At 47.2% G+C, this 17,113-nt stretch overlaps 7 protein-coding genes across 7 annotated transcripts; 1 reads left to right on the top strand and 6 right to left on the bottom strand.

Annotated features, from left to right (window-relative positions):
* Positions 1-246: 246 nt before the first annotated feature.
* Positions 247-1,014, bottom strand: N7479_004387 (DUF3245 domain-containing protein; the record flags this gene model as incomplete). The annotated part of the gene is made up of 2 exons (XM_057252084.1): positions 247-715; positions 833-1,014. The coding sequence occupies 2 exons, from the start codon at positions 1,012-1,014 to the stop codon at positions 247-249; spliced, it is 651 nt and encodes a 216-aa protein (XP_057111409.1).
* A 1,425-nt stretch (positions 1,015-2,439) lies between these two features.
* On the bottom strand, positions 2,440-4,137 carry N7479_004386 (cytochrome P450; the record flags this gene model as incomplete). The annotated part of the gene is made up of 4 exons (XM_057252083.1): positions 2,440-2,602; positions 2,658-2,824; positions 2,873-3,982; positions 4,048-4,137. The coding sequence occupies 4 exons, from the start codon at positions 4,135-4,137 to the stop codon at positions 2,440-2,442; spliced, it is 1,530 nt and encodes a 509-aa protein (XP_057111408.1).
* An 818-nt stretch (positions 4,138-4,955) lies between these two features.
* N7479_004385 (uncharacterized protein) lies at positions 4,956-8,471 on the bottom strand (the record flags this gene model as incomplete). The annotated part of the gene is made up of 3 exons (XM_057252082.1): positions 4,956-5,132; positions 5,189-7,957; positions 8,010-8,471. The coding sequence occupies 3 exons, from the start codon at positions 8,469-8,471 to the stop codon at positions 4,956-4,958; spliced, it is 3,408 nt and encodes a 1,135-aa protein (XP_057111407.1).
* Positions 8,472-9,031: 560 nt separating this feature from the next.
* Positions 9,032-9,844, bottom strand: N7479_004384 (oxidoreductase-like domain-containing protein; the record flags this gene model as incomplete). Its single annotated transcript, XM_057252081.1, has 1 exon — positions 9,032-9,844. One exon carries the CDS (start codon positions 9,842-9,844, stop codon positions 9,032-9,034), a length of 813 nt encoding a protein of 270 aa, XP_057111406.1.
* Positions 9,845-9,990: 146 nt separating this feature from the next.
* On the top strand, positions 9,991-11,895 carry N7479_004383 (uncharacterized protein; the record flags this gene model as incomplete). Its single annotated transcript, XM_057252080.1, has 2 exons — positions 9,991-10,904; positions 10,953-11,895. The coding sequence occupies 2 exons, from the start codon at positions 9,991-9,993 to the stop codon at positions 11,893-11,895; spliced, it is 1,857 nt and encodes a 618-aa protein (XP_057111405.1).
* Positions 11,896-12,524: 629 nt separating this feature from the next.
* On the bottom strand, positions 12,525-13,646 carry N7479_004382 (60S ribosomal protein eL13; the record flags this gene model as incomplete). The annotated part of the gene is made up of 5 exons (XM_057252079.1): positions 12,525-12,959; positions 13,039-13,197; positions 13,325-13,371; positions 13,478-13,511; positions 13,644-13,646. 5 exons carry the CDS (start codon positions 13,644-13,646, stop codon positions 12,525-12,527), a joined length of 678 nt encoding a protein of 225 aa, XP_057111404.1.
* Positions 13,647-14,325: 679 nt separating this feature from the next.
* N7479_004381 (uncharacterized protein) lies at positions 14,326-15,567 on the bottom strand (the record flags this gene model as incomplete). Its single annotated transcript, XM_057252078.1, has 1 exon — positions 14,326-15,567. One exon carries the CDS (start codon positions 15,565-15,567, stop codon positions 14,326-14,328), a length of 1,242 nt encoding a protein of 413 aa, XP_057111403.1.
* Positions 15,568-17,113: the final 1,546 nt, after the last annotated feature.

The raw sequence follows: 17,113 nt of genomic DNA, 5'->3' as shown, positions 1-17,113 counted from the left end.
GTTATCTAGCCAAGTGATACTGCGCTGTAGTCTCTGCCTGTGGCGGAGTGATGCCTTTGCGGGTAATCCTGCTCTGGCCGGCATGGGTTCAACCCCCAAGCACCCGAATCAACGGCCCGACGACCGTGTCCGGCGTCTAGAGCGACCAAGATCAAAGTCTAATCTATTCAAGAGAACCCAGAGCGAAAGCTCGCGCAACGCTCATGTGCGTGCAAACATAGAATCGAACGTATCAGTCACAAATCCTCACCTCTTCTTCCTCTTCTTCGCGCGTTCAGCCAAAAGCTCATCAAGATAACTCGTCGCCTTCTTCCTGCCCTTAGAGCGAGCAGGAGCTGCCTGTTGAGCTGGCGTTCCCTCGCCCTCCTCACCATCTTTATCTCCGGCCTCAACAGCCGCCGCTGCAGCAGGATGCACACCATGACCCGCCCCAGCCCCACCCTTCCTCTTATTCTTCTGCCTAGCAAGCATAGCCGAGCGACCATCCTCTTCATCATACTCATCTTCGACCTCAGCTTTCGCTGTACTAGCTGAAGCAGATGCAGCCGCAGCCGTAGAAGCAGCCGCCGCCGCCTTTTTCTCGGCAGCGGCCTTCATAACACGATCGTAGTTCTTGCCGAGGAGTTGTTTGCGCAGTTTATCGTCTAAGCCCAGCTCTGTGCGGTTCCAGCTTCCATCTGCTGCTTTCTGGGGCAGGGGGGCTCCGACGCCGAGGCTGTGAATTCGGGGATTTGGTTAGTTGGTGCGTTTTGTGGTATATTTTGTTGAATTGGGGGATGATGATAGGGGATGTATGTCTGGATTTCAGGTGGGAGGCTAGGTTCGCACTTACGTCTCTGGCACTGCGGTGAATATTTCATCTTCTTCTCGTTGGAGTTCTTCGTCGGTCTTGGTGTTTGCTAGCTCTTCTGGTGTTTGTTGCGGTAGCCATGAGGCCACGAGCCTTTGGCTGCGGGATAAAGCGACGTTGGCCCGGTTGAGGATTACGTCCGACTCGCTTTTAGAGAGCGACATGTTGGTTTCTTTGTGCCCAGCGATTTATTGGCGGATTCGAGCCGGTCTTTGCGGTTTGGGATCTGCGGAGTCTTTTTTTTTTGCCGATATGGTTGAGGCGGTGAGTGGGGATGTATAAATTGAATGTAGAGTGGCTATGTTGAGTAGCTTGAGCTTATTTCTCAGGTGAGAGATGTTTCGATGTTGATTGATCTTGATTAAAATAGCGAATTTTATAGTCATAGAAATTTTGGCTATCTACACATCGATTTTCTTGAATGTTCGAAGTTCAGATGAGCTATGTACATCGATGCAACCGATTGAGATAAGGGCAGGAAGGAATAACGCCTATATGGGTGAGCAAGATACCTAGGTATTAGTAGAAGGAATACTATATTATTCGAATAATTGTCAAATACTAGCTTATACGGGCGAAAAATCCTCAATGAGCTTGATGAATTTAAAAATTAGATACCTTGGGCACCGATGTCTCTATCTATCTATCAGAAAGACCAATGCAGCTGCGATGCAGGTTCACAAACACCCGAGGCATATCCTGATGCAATGTCAATTGTATACCGTGCTTCGGGTGAAAATGTGGAAGCAGCTCGACAAAGTGGGAGTAAAGGACAAGGATTACAACAAGATTCTATTCAACCCACAGGCCATCCGCTACGTGGCCAACTTTATGCACCGAACAGATCTCCTCCAGCAGTTTTAACACGTGAGACTCGAGGAGGGCGACGAGGAACCGACAGGCCTTGCGGCAGTGGATCTAGGTGTGGAAGACGATGGTATTAGCCAATGACGAAAACGAAGCTGGGAAGCGAGAAGCTCAGCCAATGTCGACAAACAAGCCGGGAAACTGGCTATGAATAATACGACATCAAGTGTAACTGAAGCGGGGGAGGATGCAGGGAGGAGGAGAGAGAGGAGGAAGGAGTTGGAAGGAGGAGGGAGTAGTTGTTGGAAGGCGGAGGGTGCATTCCGCCGCATTCATGTGTTATATTTTCTTATGTATGGCTTTATGGGTTTACAGTATGCAGGAATGGGCTGATTCCACACTCTCTACAAATCAGCCTCTATATTTACTCTCCGGAGTGATCCCAACTCGGCATTTGGCTTCGAGTCCTTGTTTCAGTTGGATGAAGCGCCTGCGTAGTCATACGCAACTAGGTAGACTGTAACAGGTTAATTGAACCTTCATTGATTGATTGATCTATCTATCTATCAGATCGAGCATTATGGCCTTCCGCTAATATGAATTGCCTGGATAATTTGATAATTTGATTACTTGTTTAATATCAGTACTATAACGACAAGCTCAGACCTACATATGCGCCCTCCTCTTCCCGTGTATTTCCATCATAGTCCAATCTGATATCGAGATTCAACACCGTCCGTCATGCACAAAAGCCCTGCGTAATCGCAGCCCTAGTGCAATAATCACTGGGAGTGAACTCTCGGCTTTAGTTGAACCATCAGCTTTGGCTTGTACCATAGCACAAAACAATCTTGATCCATCCAGTCTTTTTCAGGCTGGTCCAATTCCATATCAAAGTTGAGGACCATGCGAGCAAGAATTATACGCATTTCGACGTATGCCAAACTGGAGAAACATATATGAGCAAACAGTAAACATCAATGAAATGTCGAAGAATTACTTGCGTCCAATGCAGTTCCGAGGGCCGAAGCTGAACGGTTGCATTGCAGTCTTACTGTCATTTGCAAAGCGGGGGTCGTTCATATGACGCTCTGGGATAAACTGCTCTGCATCTGTAAAGTTGGTAGGGGAGTGGCTGGCAGCTATATGACACACGGAAACAGTTGTCTATCAAATGTGTAAGCAGCTTTTCAAGGAAGCTAATTTTGTACTTACTCCGCCTGGCACCCATTTTCCAGTAATCATATCACCTTGGGCATCAACGATGTGAGGTAATCCAACTGCAACGGGAGGATACATTCGAAGCGTCTCAGTGAGGACGGCCAGGCAATAGTCCAGTTTGTTGCAAGATTCCAAGTTGATCTCTTCTTCTGTAGCAAACGCTGATCTTATCTCATCTTGGAGCTTTGCCAGCACACGTGGGTTTCTCAGCAGCAGATAGGTCGCACCGGAAAGCAAAGTAGCAGTGGTCTCTGAGCCGGCGATGATCAAGGTACTAGCATTGTTGACCATTTCTTGGACACTGAATCCTTTCTCGGTGTTTTGATGCTTCAAGATGTTGCCGAAGAAATCAGGTCTTTCATTGGACTTGGATATTCGACCATGGACTTTTTCCCTGGTCAAGGCTAGGTGTGTACCCCGCTGTGAGGCAATATGCTTGGGAATTATGTATGGGAGGATGTATTTCAATCCTGAAAGGTGCCGAGCCACATTTGTATAAGCGCCAAATCTGAGCGAGCCGAAGATAATGGCTACCCATTGGTGGTAGTCCGAATTCCGAAGGCAATCAAATGACTCCCCGAAAGCCAAGTCTCCAATAACATCGAATGTTGTGAAGTTGTACCAGGCCACCATATCAAGGGCCTTGATTCCACTGTTGATATTCTCATGCAAGCGCTGGATCAAAAGATCAACATAGCCCTTGATTATAGGTTCCTGACCACGCAGTGAGCTATCAGAGAATGCGTGCGACAACAAACGTCGAAAGCGGGAATGGTCGGCATCATTAGAGAGGATGATCTCGGGAACGCCCTCAGCGTTTGGTAGGTAAAATCGATCATCTTTGGACTTCTGGCTATGGCCAGGACGTGTACCATAGATTGGCTTCCACGCCGCGCCGTCTATAAATGAAAGTTCATCTGGGGCAATGCGAATCACATCGCCGTACTGTTGATGCAGCACTTTCATTTGTTGTGGGAAACGACCACCCATGGTCATGCGCATATAAGGTAGACGTGTGGCTGCCATGGATTTTGGTCCAGGATACTTGGCCAGAGGGTGAAAGTAGACATTATAGACTAGGATACCGATGAGGGAAAGTGGGATCTATTTTGATACAAGCCTTTGGTTAGCCAAATTTCATTCAAGCAACCTGGCAGAGTAATGTTCACCAATATCAAGCTCAGCTTCAGCAAAGTGAGAGCTATAGTTGGTAAATCTTTCATGACTGAAAGCACCGAAGGACCAGGAGTAACTGCCATGATTAGGGCTATCATACACAAGATCCGAGTATGTTTACTTCCAACATCTACGAAATTTTGAGGATATTTATACTCCTCCTTTCCTCCCTGTCACTCTCACTCTGGCATCCTCAATTGTGTGACATGAAGAATAATGCTTCAAAACATGTTCATTATAATGATTTATGAATCGAGACCCCGCACTATGCACGGTGATTATTCCATTTTGACAAGGACCCTGGGCATATGTGCAGTGCATGATCTCGTCGCAGCCTAGTTTTGATCCGAATTGATATTGAGAGAAACATTTGACCTTTGACCCAAGAAGCATTTTTGACCCCCCTTATGAAATAAATTGCCACTCGATCATCATTTAGATACTTATAAGACATAGTTTAGACATTTGAAACAAGAATAAAAGTCAAGAATAAAAGTGTGAAAGTGTTTAAAGTGACATACTCAACATGTCATTAGGCGAGCTAGTGTTCCAAGCTAATGTATGCAGTATGTATGTGATACATACGTAGCTTTTTTTTGTGTATGCGGAGATTTAATATGAATTCTGCACAGGAAATGTGATCTTCTCTAATTTTATGTAACAGCATAAAATCATTGTTTACTTGGCGATCAAAAATAGCCACAGCCTACGATGTCCATATTGAACGATACCGCTAAAGTATGATAATATCTACCATCTTCTGCAATAGCGTTCAAGTTTATTATTGTGATAAATACCGATATGTGGGTTGGATATGTGTGCTGTTTTGTTGTACATTTCTTCTCCATTTGTATGTGCGTCCTCTGCAACTCCTCTGTGTCTATATAGTAATATGCAGTCCCTAATGATCCGAGCCAGTGGGAGGCAGCTGATTGTTTGCGTGGAGAATATTTTGCAATGTTTGCTGAATTGTTTTGAAGAGACGCTTGCGAGCCTTGAAATATGAGCTCTGTTCCTTTAGAGAGCCGAAAATTTCGATTCTCTCAGCAGGTAGTACCTTGAAAGCAGTGCGAAGGGCCTGCAGGGATTCCCGAGGTTAGCGCGCATGAAGAATAATCACGGAAATACACTAACTTCACCCAAGACTCTGTGCGTTTGAACCAAGTTTCTGGCAACTTCATTTTCTGTGTTTTCCGTAGTTTGCAGTTCGATTTTCACCCATGAATCCATAACAATGTCATCCCCCTCCTGTTCTATCTTGTTTCCCACGAGGCAGGCAGCCAGTGGATTGAGATTGGAACATTGTTTCATACCGTAAGGCATGCTTTCGCTGACCGACCCGAAGTTGCAGGCCATGATAGAGCTTCTGTTTTGAACACCTTGGGCAATCTCTCCAGACTTGAATTTGAAGGCACGATCACCAGTGGATTTGACGGCCAGTTTGGAGGAAAGACATTGCAGCAAGACTGCTTTGATAAGATCCTCATTATTGGAATTGGCATTCAGGTTGCTGCTACTAAATCCAGAAACCTCATCACGGCGGAAACTTTCTTGAGGTATGATTCGGGCTGCGCTCATTTTCCCGATAATTCGCTCAATTTCGGGGATCGCTGTATGATATACCCTGGACATATAGTCTTTGCAGAATTCGTTCTTAAAAGCCGGAAGTTTGCCCTTCTTATGCAACATGTCTCGAATGGCCCCGAAGGTATTGACGATGGATATATGATAGCCCAACCGGGCGACCGAAAGACTGGGTGAAACCCCGACGCCTGCATAGCTTTGATCAGGCGGAGACGGGCTTCTTAAAGCAAGTCTGGGATCCCATCCGAGACTCGCGAGGATCAGCATTGGATCTAAACATTGGAAAACAACGCCCAGAGTAACCATTTTGCCAAAATATGGATCCATGTTCAAATTGACGAGAACGCGGCCAAGAGTGGTGAGTTCTTCCTGTTCGTCCAATGCTTGCAATTCCTTCAGGCCATCCACTGCAGCACAGACACTAGACTCTTGAGGTGGCTCATAGGTCTGCGCGAGAAGTTTTGCGATTGAGAGGGACGTTCCAGAGGTCGCTCGCTTAACATGCAAACAGGCTTGTTGAAGATCTGAGCGAGCAGCTCTAGTCGATAGAGGGCTGGTAATTGGAAGGGAATCAAAACATTTTTTGGCACCAAGGAAGTAGTACTCTCTAGCCTGGAGGCTGCCTGCACACTCTGCATGCTCTGCCGCGACAGTTTGACTAATCCAGTCGACACCCCACAATCTCAAATTTTGCACCAAATGGGTGCGTTCCTCGTGATTCTCGTGATTTGACTTGCCAGAGTCAACGACGTAGCTCACGTCTTGAAACTTGAAATTTCCCCCTGGCGTTGAAATGATGAGTCTTCGGCAACCCCGAGGAATTCCATGGTCAAGCATGACATCTTCAAAATTTGACGTCTTTGCATGCAACTTAATGATTCTGAACCGATCCTTATTTGTAAAGTCCAATCCCAGATTTCGGCCGAAGGCTATGATCTGCTTTACGACACTCTGAATGTGCGTAATACCTGGGACAATGACAAGTATGGATCCTGTTTTTGTTGTAGAGAAGAGCGAGAGAACAGTCGCAGAAACCAACCCGCAAGGTACGGGCTCTTTCCCAAGCCTGTTGATTTTTGCGGTTGGTGCCTTCGGTTTCTCTATTGAGTCAGATTCATCAAACAACTTGAAATGGCTATTCAGGAACTCTTTTGTATCATTGTCGCCATAAAGGAGAGGCGACAGGATATCCGGTGTCAAAGAATGGGAAATTTTGCCAATTACTTCTTCAAGGTAATTCTTCTTCACGGGGGAGTTTCCAGGAATAGTCACATGAGGAGCAGGCAAAAGCATATCATCTGTAGTTTTAGTTCCAAAATAGGAACACAAACCATCGATATCAATAATTGAGCCCATCAAAATGATCTTCGGCGCAGAGGCACCGATAGACTTGCGCTGTTCAACAAATCGTTTCAAAAGCATCATGCCCACATCAATATCGAAACCACGTAACTGAACATCATCGAGTATGACATGGGAGAAATTCTCCAAGCTAGAGGGTCCATTTTTCAACAAGCTCAGCAAACTATTCCTGGAGCAATACGTGATATTTCCCCCAGGAAGAGGAGGCAGGTCATCATGCGGCCCACGCACACTGTAAAAATTTGTGGTATCACCCAACTTTTCGAATCTTTCGCTGGCCACTCTTCGTGATATTGACACTGCCCTCTTTTCCTGAAGCTGAACACAGAGAATTCTACAAGATACCCCAGTAGAATTATTGACTGCGTGGTCCAAGATAATTTGAGGAACCTGCGTGGTCTTTCCGGAGCGAGAACCTCCATCAATAATGCTGTAGCTATTGCTGTTAATGACACCCAAAATTTGCTCCGTGAAACGTCTAACAGGTAATCCGAGATTTTTTTTTCTCATAGCTCGGAAACCTGGATGGCCACGGGTGTCAGCTCTGTGCTGGAGCCGCAGCAGCATCTCCGTTCTTTTCGCTACATAGTTGGGATTATCAAGGCGGTTACGTCGGGGAAGTGACTGATCTTCTCTCCTCCCAGAGCCTTCCTCCCAAAGCATGTCTCGATTGGCATATACAAGCACATTTCTTGCATCTTCGTTGACGGTAGACAATAAATTATGTTGAATAGGTAGGTGTATAGTGGCCATCTGAGCCGAGATAGATTGTTGCGGCTGGCTCATTAGGCCATGTTGAGATTTCTGGAGATCTTTTGACTGGTGGTGTAAGGGATTAAACCATGGGAGGCTCATGCGACTGCCATGCTCTCTGGGGGCTTCACGAAGCTCATCTCCCTTGCTTTTAGCTGATCTTGGTAGATCTCCAGATAGCTGTGCTAGAACCCTTTTTTCCAACTTTTGTACCAAATTAGATGTGCACGTGCTCGATTTATTGGGGAAAACGTACTCCGCAGTGAGCTTCTTCACATACACTGTCAGCCTGAGGCTCTTTCTTTAATTTACTGTGTTTGCTGCCGGTTATGCATCTAATTTTAGACCAAGAATGCTCATGTTGCTGTCGATTATGGGGAAGGTCATCTATTTGCAAGTTTTCGTTAGAAATGAGTTTGTTGCCAACCGAGTCAGGCAGTGATAGATGGTTTTTGGAATAGTGAGCATCTGTTATTGCCCGGTGTCCTTTGGGTGCAGACTGATTGCCACCGGTGACAGCATGTAATGACCGTAGCTTGCGAATGGATCGAACTGGCATTGTAGCTGAGCAGATTGTGTGTATGTTTCGTCTTGAAAATTGTTGCAAGCTCGACTGGACGAGTCCCCGGCGCAAAGTAGAGCAGGTTTGATCTCGAGCAACGAGACCCCTTTTTTTAATGTTCCGGAAATGGATGTAGGCACTTGTGCCTGTTGTCATTGTGTGAAATCGAGGGTTCACGGTCCTAACGAAGGAAATCCGAGGTAGATGTGCGCATGGCACGGAGTAACGGAGTAGCCTCGGGGCTCGGAAAAAAAAAAAAGAAAAGGAAAGGAAAAAAGAGTGGAAGCCAAATATAATCAGCAATTCACCTGGGTTGTAGAATCGAAGGCTCAATTACCGCTGTGACATGGTATCTGGGTGCAGGCCTGAGTGAAGAGAATTGATTAAACAAACCAATAATTGATGCGGCGCGCCCTTAAACCCGGTCTTGGCACGCCATAGACTGAGCTACAGCAACTATCAAAATATGTCAATGGTCCTTAATAGTTATATAAAGATTGCGTTATCACATCAATGTACAATTGTAACGGTCTCTAATGGTCTCTTCTTGAACAGGATGTGAAAACGTGACATCATTTGAAGGTCTTATGTACAGTCTATCTCTATACCATATACTATGTCTGATGCGCTCTAGACATAGGTTCCCCAATTTGTTCACATGTAGTATAACACAGGGTATAAAAATCATCAAGCAAGAAAACATCAGTCCGAAGAGCTCACACTGTAGCTTGCTTTTGATGCTTCGCCCGCAACTTTTTCTCCGTTTTCATGAACTCCCGAATACCAACAGGGACATTGGCAAACAGGTCATTATCTTGACTCGGCAGTGTCCAATTTGTTTCGCTACCACCGCCATCATCATCCATGCTCCCACTGGCTGAGCGGACTTCCGCTCGAGGCGCCGTGCGCATGTCCTTTGTTCCCTTTTCAGGCCCACCTTTAGCTTTGGCCGTTGTGATCCTGGATGCCCAGTCTTCCATCTCATCCCGGAAATCATCCCAGACACAGTGTACACAGCCACTCATGCAGCAGTTGTCTGGTTCCTCAGGTTGGGGAGGAATGGGGACTCCGTTGATAGTTTTCCACGTTGATTCCGGGGGAGCTTCACCAGGATTGTAGCGTGAGGTTCGGCCTGGGCCGGCAAGAGGGGTGCCGAATACGATCGCCATTTTTTCTTGGGGTGTTTGCGGTGCGACGGTAGATGCCGGGGTCGGTTTGGCGTCGGGCCGAACGGGCGTAGGGCGGGATGTCGATGCACCACCATCGTATGGTGAGCTGGATTTCAATATCAATGAATAGTATCCCGACAAAGGGTGAGCTTGAGAATCCGCAATTTCCTCCAGGGAAGCTGGGTTATTGTAGGCATCGGGTTGGTCGGATTGGCCGTGTCCGTTCATGCGCCGGGGACTCGGAACCAGCACATATTGTCGATATGAAGCAAATGAAGGAAATGTTCTACCAGGTAAAGAGCGAAGTTGAGATCCAGACCTCCGCAGCGAAGATATTGCACCCGCCGAGAAACACTCCATGGTGTGAGTTAGAGAAAGACAAGGACATTCGTGCATTGACGAGGGGAGATTAAGTCATAGGTACAAACACTGCAAACTGTGGACTTGTTTATCTTCCCGAGGTCATCATCTGCGCCGCCAGGCAAGACGAACATCCCCACGCGACAATGGATTCCCCAGCGAAAAAAAGGAAAATTAGTGAGACTACAGGCATTTCTGTGGCTCCAGAGCTTTCTAAAAATGACCCCCATCAGTCGAGACCACCCTCCTTTCAGTCTCCAACGAGAGCTAGTCTCGCACGATCACATCCCGATATATTAGAGCGCGCAATCAGCAGATCTCCTGCCCGACGACCAGCAGACAAAGACAGCGGGCAACAAGATCCCCGAAAATTTGGATTACGCGATCGCAAAGCGCTCCGGCCCTCGCTCACTGCCTCTGCAAGTCCCCTCACTCGACCTCGAGGCCCCGAAGCCCCCCAAAGTTCCCCCAACAGGCGCCCAAGTGGCGTCCAAGCGTTCGCAAAACCTCCACGCAGGATTTCAAGGAGGATTCTTCCAGGAGATTTAGTGTTTGGGTCCCCAATGCCACAACCAAAAAATCCCGATTCGAATACCCCCGAGCATCAATTAGCATTGGAATTGGGCAGCGCCACAAGAGAAGCAGATATGAATATTGGTCCGGACCCCAATTTCATGGATGAAGATATGCTCGAACCAGATCTTCCCCCCACACCAACACAACTAGGTCTCGAAAAGGCACCGGATCGACCCAGAGGGATGGTGAGTAGCAGCCCTAGTAGACGACAAGAGAAACGAGCGAAACGACGAACTGCCAATGCATTATACGAAAGCCCTCTGAAGGCAGTGAATTTCCAATCCCCTCCACTAGAAGATTTGGAGACAGCTTCAGACCTGGGTGCGGGTTCAGCAGCTGTTCGCGAGAAACGCAGTTCACGCGAGAAGAGCGCCGCGGACCTTCGACGGCTGAGAAACGAAGTTGAAGAACTGGAATCATGGGCAAAGCAAATCGAATCCAATCCTGATCTGAAAGACGAGGACGGAGGTCTCGACAGATTTCTGTGGGTCCCGCAAGCAACTTTGGCTTGAACACTGCTGAAAATCTCTAGGTCTTTACTCACGTCGGAAGAGGCGAATCGTACAAGTCTGCCAGTAGTCCAAACAACTCCCAAGTCAATATCGTCCATACTCGCCACTTTACTCCCATTCGCGACCAACATCCCTCGCCCAAAACGCGAATTATCACCTCTACCAACAAATCCATTTGCCCTACAAGAAGCCTCTCAATCGCTGCCATACCTGACAGCTTTTGCGCCCTTAACGCTCAAAACCCGCACAACTCGGTCGTCACGTAGGGAGGAGCTGTCAGAAATACATACACTGTCCTTCTCTCCCCCATCTCCATTTCCAGCCAGTTTATACAATGTGACTGTTATCTACGAGACGAACCCGGAGACCCAGTCTTTGACCTCTTTGTCAGTGCCTACTGGCAGTGACAGCAAGAAAAGAAAAGTCCCCGAAGCTCTCCGCCGATGGATTGACACCCGCTTAGAGAACCCTCTCTTGAAACTCGACGTAGCAACTCTATGTTGGGGGATCAACCGGTACTGGGAATCTGCAATCACTCGCGCTCGTTTGTGGGCACACATCGACCAGAAATACGGCCCTCGGGCCTCACGAGACAGAAAGGACGCTGCGTCGGAAAGCAAGAACGGCGTTATCACACTTTCTGAATTGCGACGATTAGTCCCGCATTTAGATCGGAGTGCAATGATCATCAAACCTAAATCTTCTGACTCGAGCCCGCGAGTGCTTTTGTCAAATACTTTGTTGTTGGATGATTGGACTGGAGAGTCTCAGCTGCGGCCTGAGATTAGTGTGTCAATGCCTGGGGTAGATAAGAAAATCGATCAGGAGACGAAGAAGCTTTTCCATGCTTTGCTACGTGAAGATGGTGCTCTGGGCACGCGAGGTGTGGAAGGTGGTATCCATGTTGATGCGGTGGTAAGGGCGACTGAAGGTGCTCTTGGTGCTTTGTTTGGTGGTCTTTGAATTTTTGATATTCCGGTGCGATTGCCAGCGTTAGACGTTGGATTTGGGGATTTAGCGTAGTTCTCTTAAAGATACCCGAGCAGAGCTCAGACTGCAGGCTTAATTTGTTTCTCTAAAGGAGTTTTGCTTATGAGATAACGACGAGTTTTCTATCTGTATAGATGAGCTAGATAATAGTACATATATCTAACTATGTAGCCATAGTCGCTGTATTGTTGTATTGCCCTGTTTTATAGACAGGTTACATGCAAAGACATGCTGTCATTCCCATCTGACTTATCTTTGAAGAAAAATTATATCGACAGCGAAGCTACCAAGTACACGACGGAACTACGAAAAGCTTTCAATGCTGTCCCCACTAGAATCCCTAGACAAGAAGCCTGGATTACCAGCTGGGCAGCCACCAAAAGTATGAGATGTACAGACACAAAGCCAAGATTGAGAGAATTGGGCGGTTTTGAATTCGAGAGATCTTCCGAGTTCTTTCTTTTAGAGACAAAAAGGAGTAAAAGTTGGGGAGGGAGAGAGGGAATCAAGGAAGAGGCGCAACGCCATGCCACAGTACACTAATCCCCGATTCGAAAACCGACCCGATCATCATCATCAGCACGAAGAGGGAATTAACACATTTATTTCTTGGCATTGGCCTCATCATCAGCCTTGACCTTGGCACGCTTCTCGCGCATACCCTTGTAACGGGCCTCAGCGCGGGCGTCACGGAGACGACGGTAAGCAGCCTCCTCACCCTTGGGGAGCGAGTCGCGCTTGACCTCGGTAACGGCCTCAGCAGCGGTGGGGTTGGTGATGGGGAAAGTGGCCTCAACACGGGTGGCGATGCCGTCACGCTTGCCCTCAGCGACGGTGGCCTTGACGGCCTTGACTTCCTCAGCGGAGGAGTCGAGCTTCTTGAACTGACCGCTCTTGCGGGGGAAGAGGATCAGGCGAGCCTTGTAGTCCTGGAGACGGGCGACATTGGCAACCAGAGACTCCTTGGAGTAGTTGGTGCGGCGGTGGTCAACGGAGATACCGACGGTGGGAGCAAGCTTCTTGGGGATACCGGCTTCCTATAAAGCGCGAAAAGAGATTCCGAGTCAGTAATTTGCTTCTCCATAGTACCTCCACTTTCGATGTGGCTCAATTTACCTTCAGCTCAGCGAGGGTGAAACCACGACCGGCACGGACACGGCGGTTGTACTTGATGGTGGGGCATCGGACAACGGGACGCAGCTTGTCAACCGGACGGGGAGCAACAGCAGCCGCCTTAGCGATGCGGGCCTCACGACGACGGTGCTTCCGGCCGGGCTGTGTGATTCATGTTAGTCGACCAAATTCATATCCTGTTAAAGAAAAATTTTCCTCGATTTCAAGTCGCTTGCGATATCGTTCGGAATAGAAAATTTCTCTGGTCCGGGGTGTGTTGGAGTCGTACCTGGTCGAAGTGCACACGGACACGACGCTGCCAGTCCTTGCGGAAGTCTATTCAAGAATTCGTTAATCACTGTTCCTTCACATCTGATCTTCCCAATGTCTTTCTGTCGTTTTGAGGCAATCACATAGAGGTGCATATCGACGGGCCACTCACGGTTCTTCTGAATCTGGTTGTTGTGCTTGATCGCCTATATATCCCACACACAATCGGTCAGTCAACCATTTCGTTTTTTTCGAGGCGTATTTCAATGCATCGATATCTCTCAATCGCACAAGTCGAATCCTTCATTGTATCTTCCAAGTAGGGATAGGGAACGCACCATGGTGACGGATGGGGATCGAGCCGGGTGGTGGTCGTCGAGGGTTGCTGGTCAAATCCTCCTTCACGGCAGAAAATGAAGTTCCCATTTTTCGTGTGGCCGCCCGCTGACTGACACACCGCCTCGCTTAGCGAGCCCTAACCAAGCCGGATTTGGTAATCTGCCGTTATTATTTTAATTTAATTTAATTTTAATTTTATGCTTTGTCTGTTTAGTTACTGGATGTTGTATAACTAGGTACTCCGTAGTTATCGACCCTTTTACGAAGTATGGAATTATTCAAAGGATCTCTACACCAAAAATATTCCATTGATTCAATTGGTCCAATAGTTTTAATATATTGTTTTCAATATTGTAGTTCGTTATTGGTCTCTCAAGACTCTATTCCTATTGTACATGGTTGTACCATCCCAAATTCATATCCCAAATTCCCATACCGAAAAACGAATGGAATAACGCCACATGTGAAGGGTCAAGGATCACTGTCGCATGACCTCTTCATACAAAAAACAATCCCAAAAGAAAACCCCCAAATAATCAATCGCTAGTTCGAAAACACAACATTTGGCATGTCTTCATCATTCGTGAGGTTCCCATAATCGTAACAAGCAAAGCAGCGCTAGGTCATGAATCATATCAAAGTTGATGGCACGAGTACTTCGTGTAGCCACGAGATATGTAATCAAGCATTGATGCCCAGGCCAATAGCACTCGTAGCCTTGGACTTCTTTGCGGCAACGTTCGCATCGATGCCTGCCTTGCGCTTGCCAGGGCGAGATCGCTCCACGCCGGGTTTCTGCACCTGTCCAAACAACTTTGTCTGAAGCAGTGTGCTGCTCTTGGGGACAGTGGAGCGCATCTGCTGTGGGGATCCCAGAGCCTCTTCCGCAGCCTCAGAGGCAGAGAGGGATACGGTGCTGTCGCTATCATAGTGATCCTCTCGTGTTTGCCCGATTGGAGTGAGGTACTGGCTCTTCGAGTGGTTCGGGGTGACAGGGACGGAGGTTGCAGAGTGGGCACCATAAGTGTGTGTCTGATTGGTAAGTTTATCGGCGTAGAGAAGAGCGGCGAGACCATCTGTGTGTTCACCGTGGCAGATGTTGTGTATATCATTCTGGGTGCTCGGCGACATGCTGCCGTAGTTGAAGATCTGGGAAAAGTGCTTGCGGTTGTCACCAATGCGGCGCTTCAGCATGAGATTCTGCTCCTCAAGGTCCATGGATCGACTGGTAGCTTCATCAATGGCACGCTTCGCCTTTCGAAGTCTTCGATCTAGGACATTGTTGAGTGCTTCCAATTCCTGCGAGCGCTGAACAGCCGAGAGATAATCGGAATTCAAGGCAGACTGGGACGGCTTCGGCGTGATGGGATCCCCGGGATGCGAGCGACTGCGGTACTCGGCGCTCTGAAGAATCTCAACTTCACGCTTGGCGAGCTGATGCTCTACCTCGGCGCGCTTGACGGCTTCATTGCTTGCGAAAGAGACCAAGCTGTTCTGCAGTTTGAAATGCAGCGCAGACATGCGCGACTCTCGGGCTACGGCCAAAAGCTCTTTGGCAATAGTGCGCAGTTCAGTTTCGCTGGCATTGTCAATTTCCTCTACGGTGGGCAGGTTCTCAGAGGCGCCGTAGGCATCGCACAACGACTTGTCCATATCGGGTTTCACCACCGAAGGGCTCAAGGAGCGCGAGTGTGAGCGAGAACGAAGCGGAGCCCCTGGGATCTGAGATGAGGGTGGAGGGGTCATATCTGATGACGACAATGGCGGGGGTGAGAGGAATTTCTTATCCGGCTGGGACGATGGGTGCTTAGCCATAGAGCTAAGCTCTGGCGAAGGGGACAAAGTAGCCCGACGGACTGGAGTTGAGGGCACGATCTCTGCAGGGGCTCCCAGAGAATTTTGTGAGTTGGCGTTTTGAGACATGATAGATATGTAGTTATAGAGTGATGTTGATATAATATATCACTTTGATAAACAAGATCACGAGGGTTTAGCCGCGGGGAAACGGGTCCTCGCACTATTTTTCTTATCAGCATCTTTATCATATACCAGATAATTGAAAACCAAAAGAACTATGTACATACCGGAGACTGATATCAGTCAGGTCTTGGGGCTTGATCGCACAGATGCTCAGACCAGGTATGTTGCCTCAGAAACCAAATAGAAAGAAATGGAGGATCGGATAGCAAGGGATAGGAATTTCAATTTTGAGCTAAGAAAGCTAAGAAGACAATGGCTTGGAGAACTTGGAGAAGGGTGAAAGAAGGGAGAATAATGGAGTTCAGCGAGACCTTAAGAGGAAGAGGGTTACTCTAACTTGCGTTATTGGGAGGGGCTGGGAGGCTGGGAACGGGGCAGTCTCAAGGTACCCGCTTTGGGTTAGTCCATGTCCCAGCCCCGGTCAATTATCTAAGAATATTAACCAATCATAAATGAATATATGGCCTGACTAAGCCTATTTCAGTTAGTCTGACGATCACGGGACGCTCAGGGCAAGTAAACACCCGCGACCGGGCAAGCGCTGGGGGTTGGGCAGGCAACCGATAAGCATCAAGATCTGTACGGAGTATATGATGTATGATATCATGGAGATGTTTGGATATTGATGCTTTGTCTGTTTGAGCCTCTAGATGCCCTATGAAAAATCCAGGGTTCCCACATAATCAAAATAAAGAAAACTATTATAAGTCTTCGAACCCATAAAACTTGACTGGAATTGCCCATACATGACATTCAATCACCTTAGTATGACAATACTAGAGGGAAACATTATATATCTACATAGCATGTTAGCAAAATCAAGTTAGGGGTTCTATACGGAGTAGAGCTAATATGCAAGGTGCATCTGTAACCACCTAAACCAGTTCAACCCTGTTCAACAGCCCTAACAAGAATCAGTTTTTTTTGGAATCTCTGTTGATATCTTGCGGTTTGAACATAAAAAAAAAATCAAATATACCAAATAGACACTGAATAGCAAAAGGATATTAAGCCCAAAGTATAACTGTTTACTCCGAGTACTCTTTATTTTCTGTGGACTCCTTGTTTAGTATATTAGAACATGCTCCTATCTTACATGAGAATATTCTATGCAATGAAACAATTGTGGCTTCTAGTAATTGGCTTGATCTGTATATCAAAGAGACCTTTCGCATCGCTGATATGAGCTGCGCTGGATATCTGTTTGTGATGTGACAGTGCTCTTTGATGTATATATCCGACGGAAGAGGCCAACTATGGGTCAGAGAATACCTTTTTCAAATTGCAATGAATCCATAGACCTTTTATATTTAAAAAATAGCCTAGGGCAAATTCAGATATATTTATAGCAATATACGGGAAAGGATGCAAGCTCTGTTTTATATTTGCTCTGTACAAATATTTTAGACCGAGACTAAATTGGTGCCTGAGGCAACAATCGCGGGATTGTGAGACCTTTAGAAATGTAAACAATCCGCTTCCGAAACAT

Source organism: Penicillium vulpinum, assembly GCF_028829585.1.
Source record: "Penicillium vulpinum strain IBT 29486 chromosome Unknown utg000002l_segment0_segment0, whole genome shotgun sequence".
Classification (NCBI taxonomy): domain Eukaryota; kingdom Fungi; phylum Ascomycota; class Eurotiomycetes; order Eurotiales; family Aspergillaceae; genus Penicillium; species Penicillium vulpinum.
The sequence above is the reverse complement of the archived record's forward strand: the minus strand, read 5'-3'. Positions and strand labels throughout refer to the sequence as shown.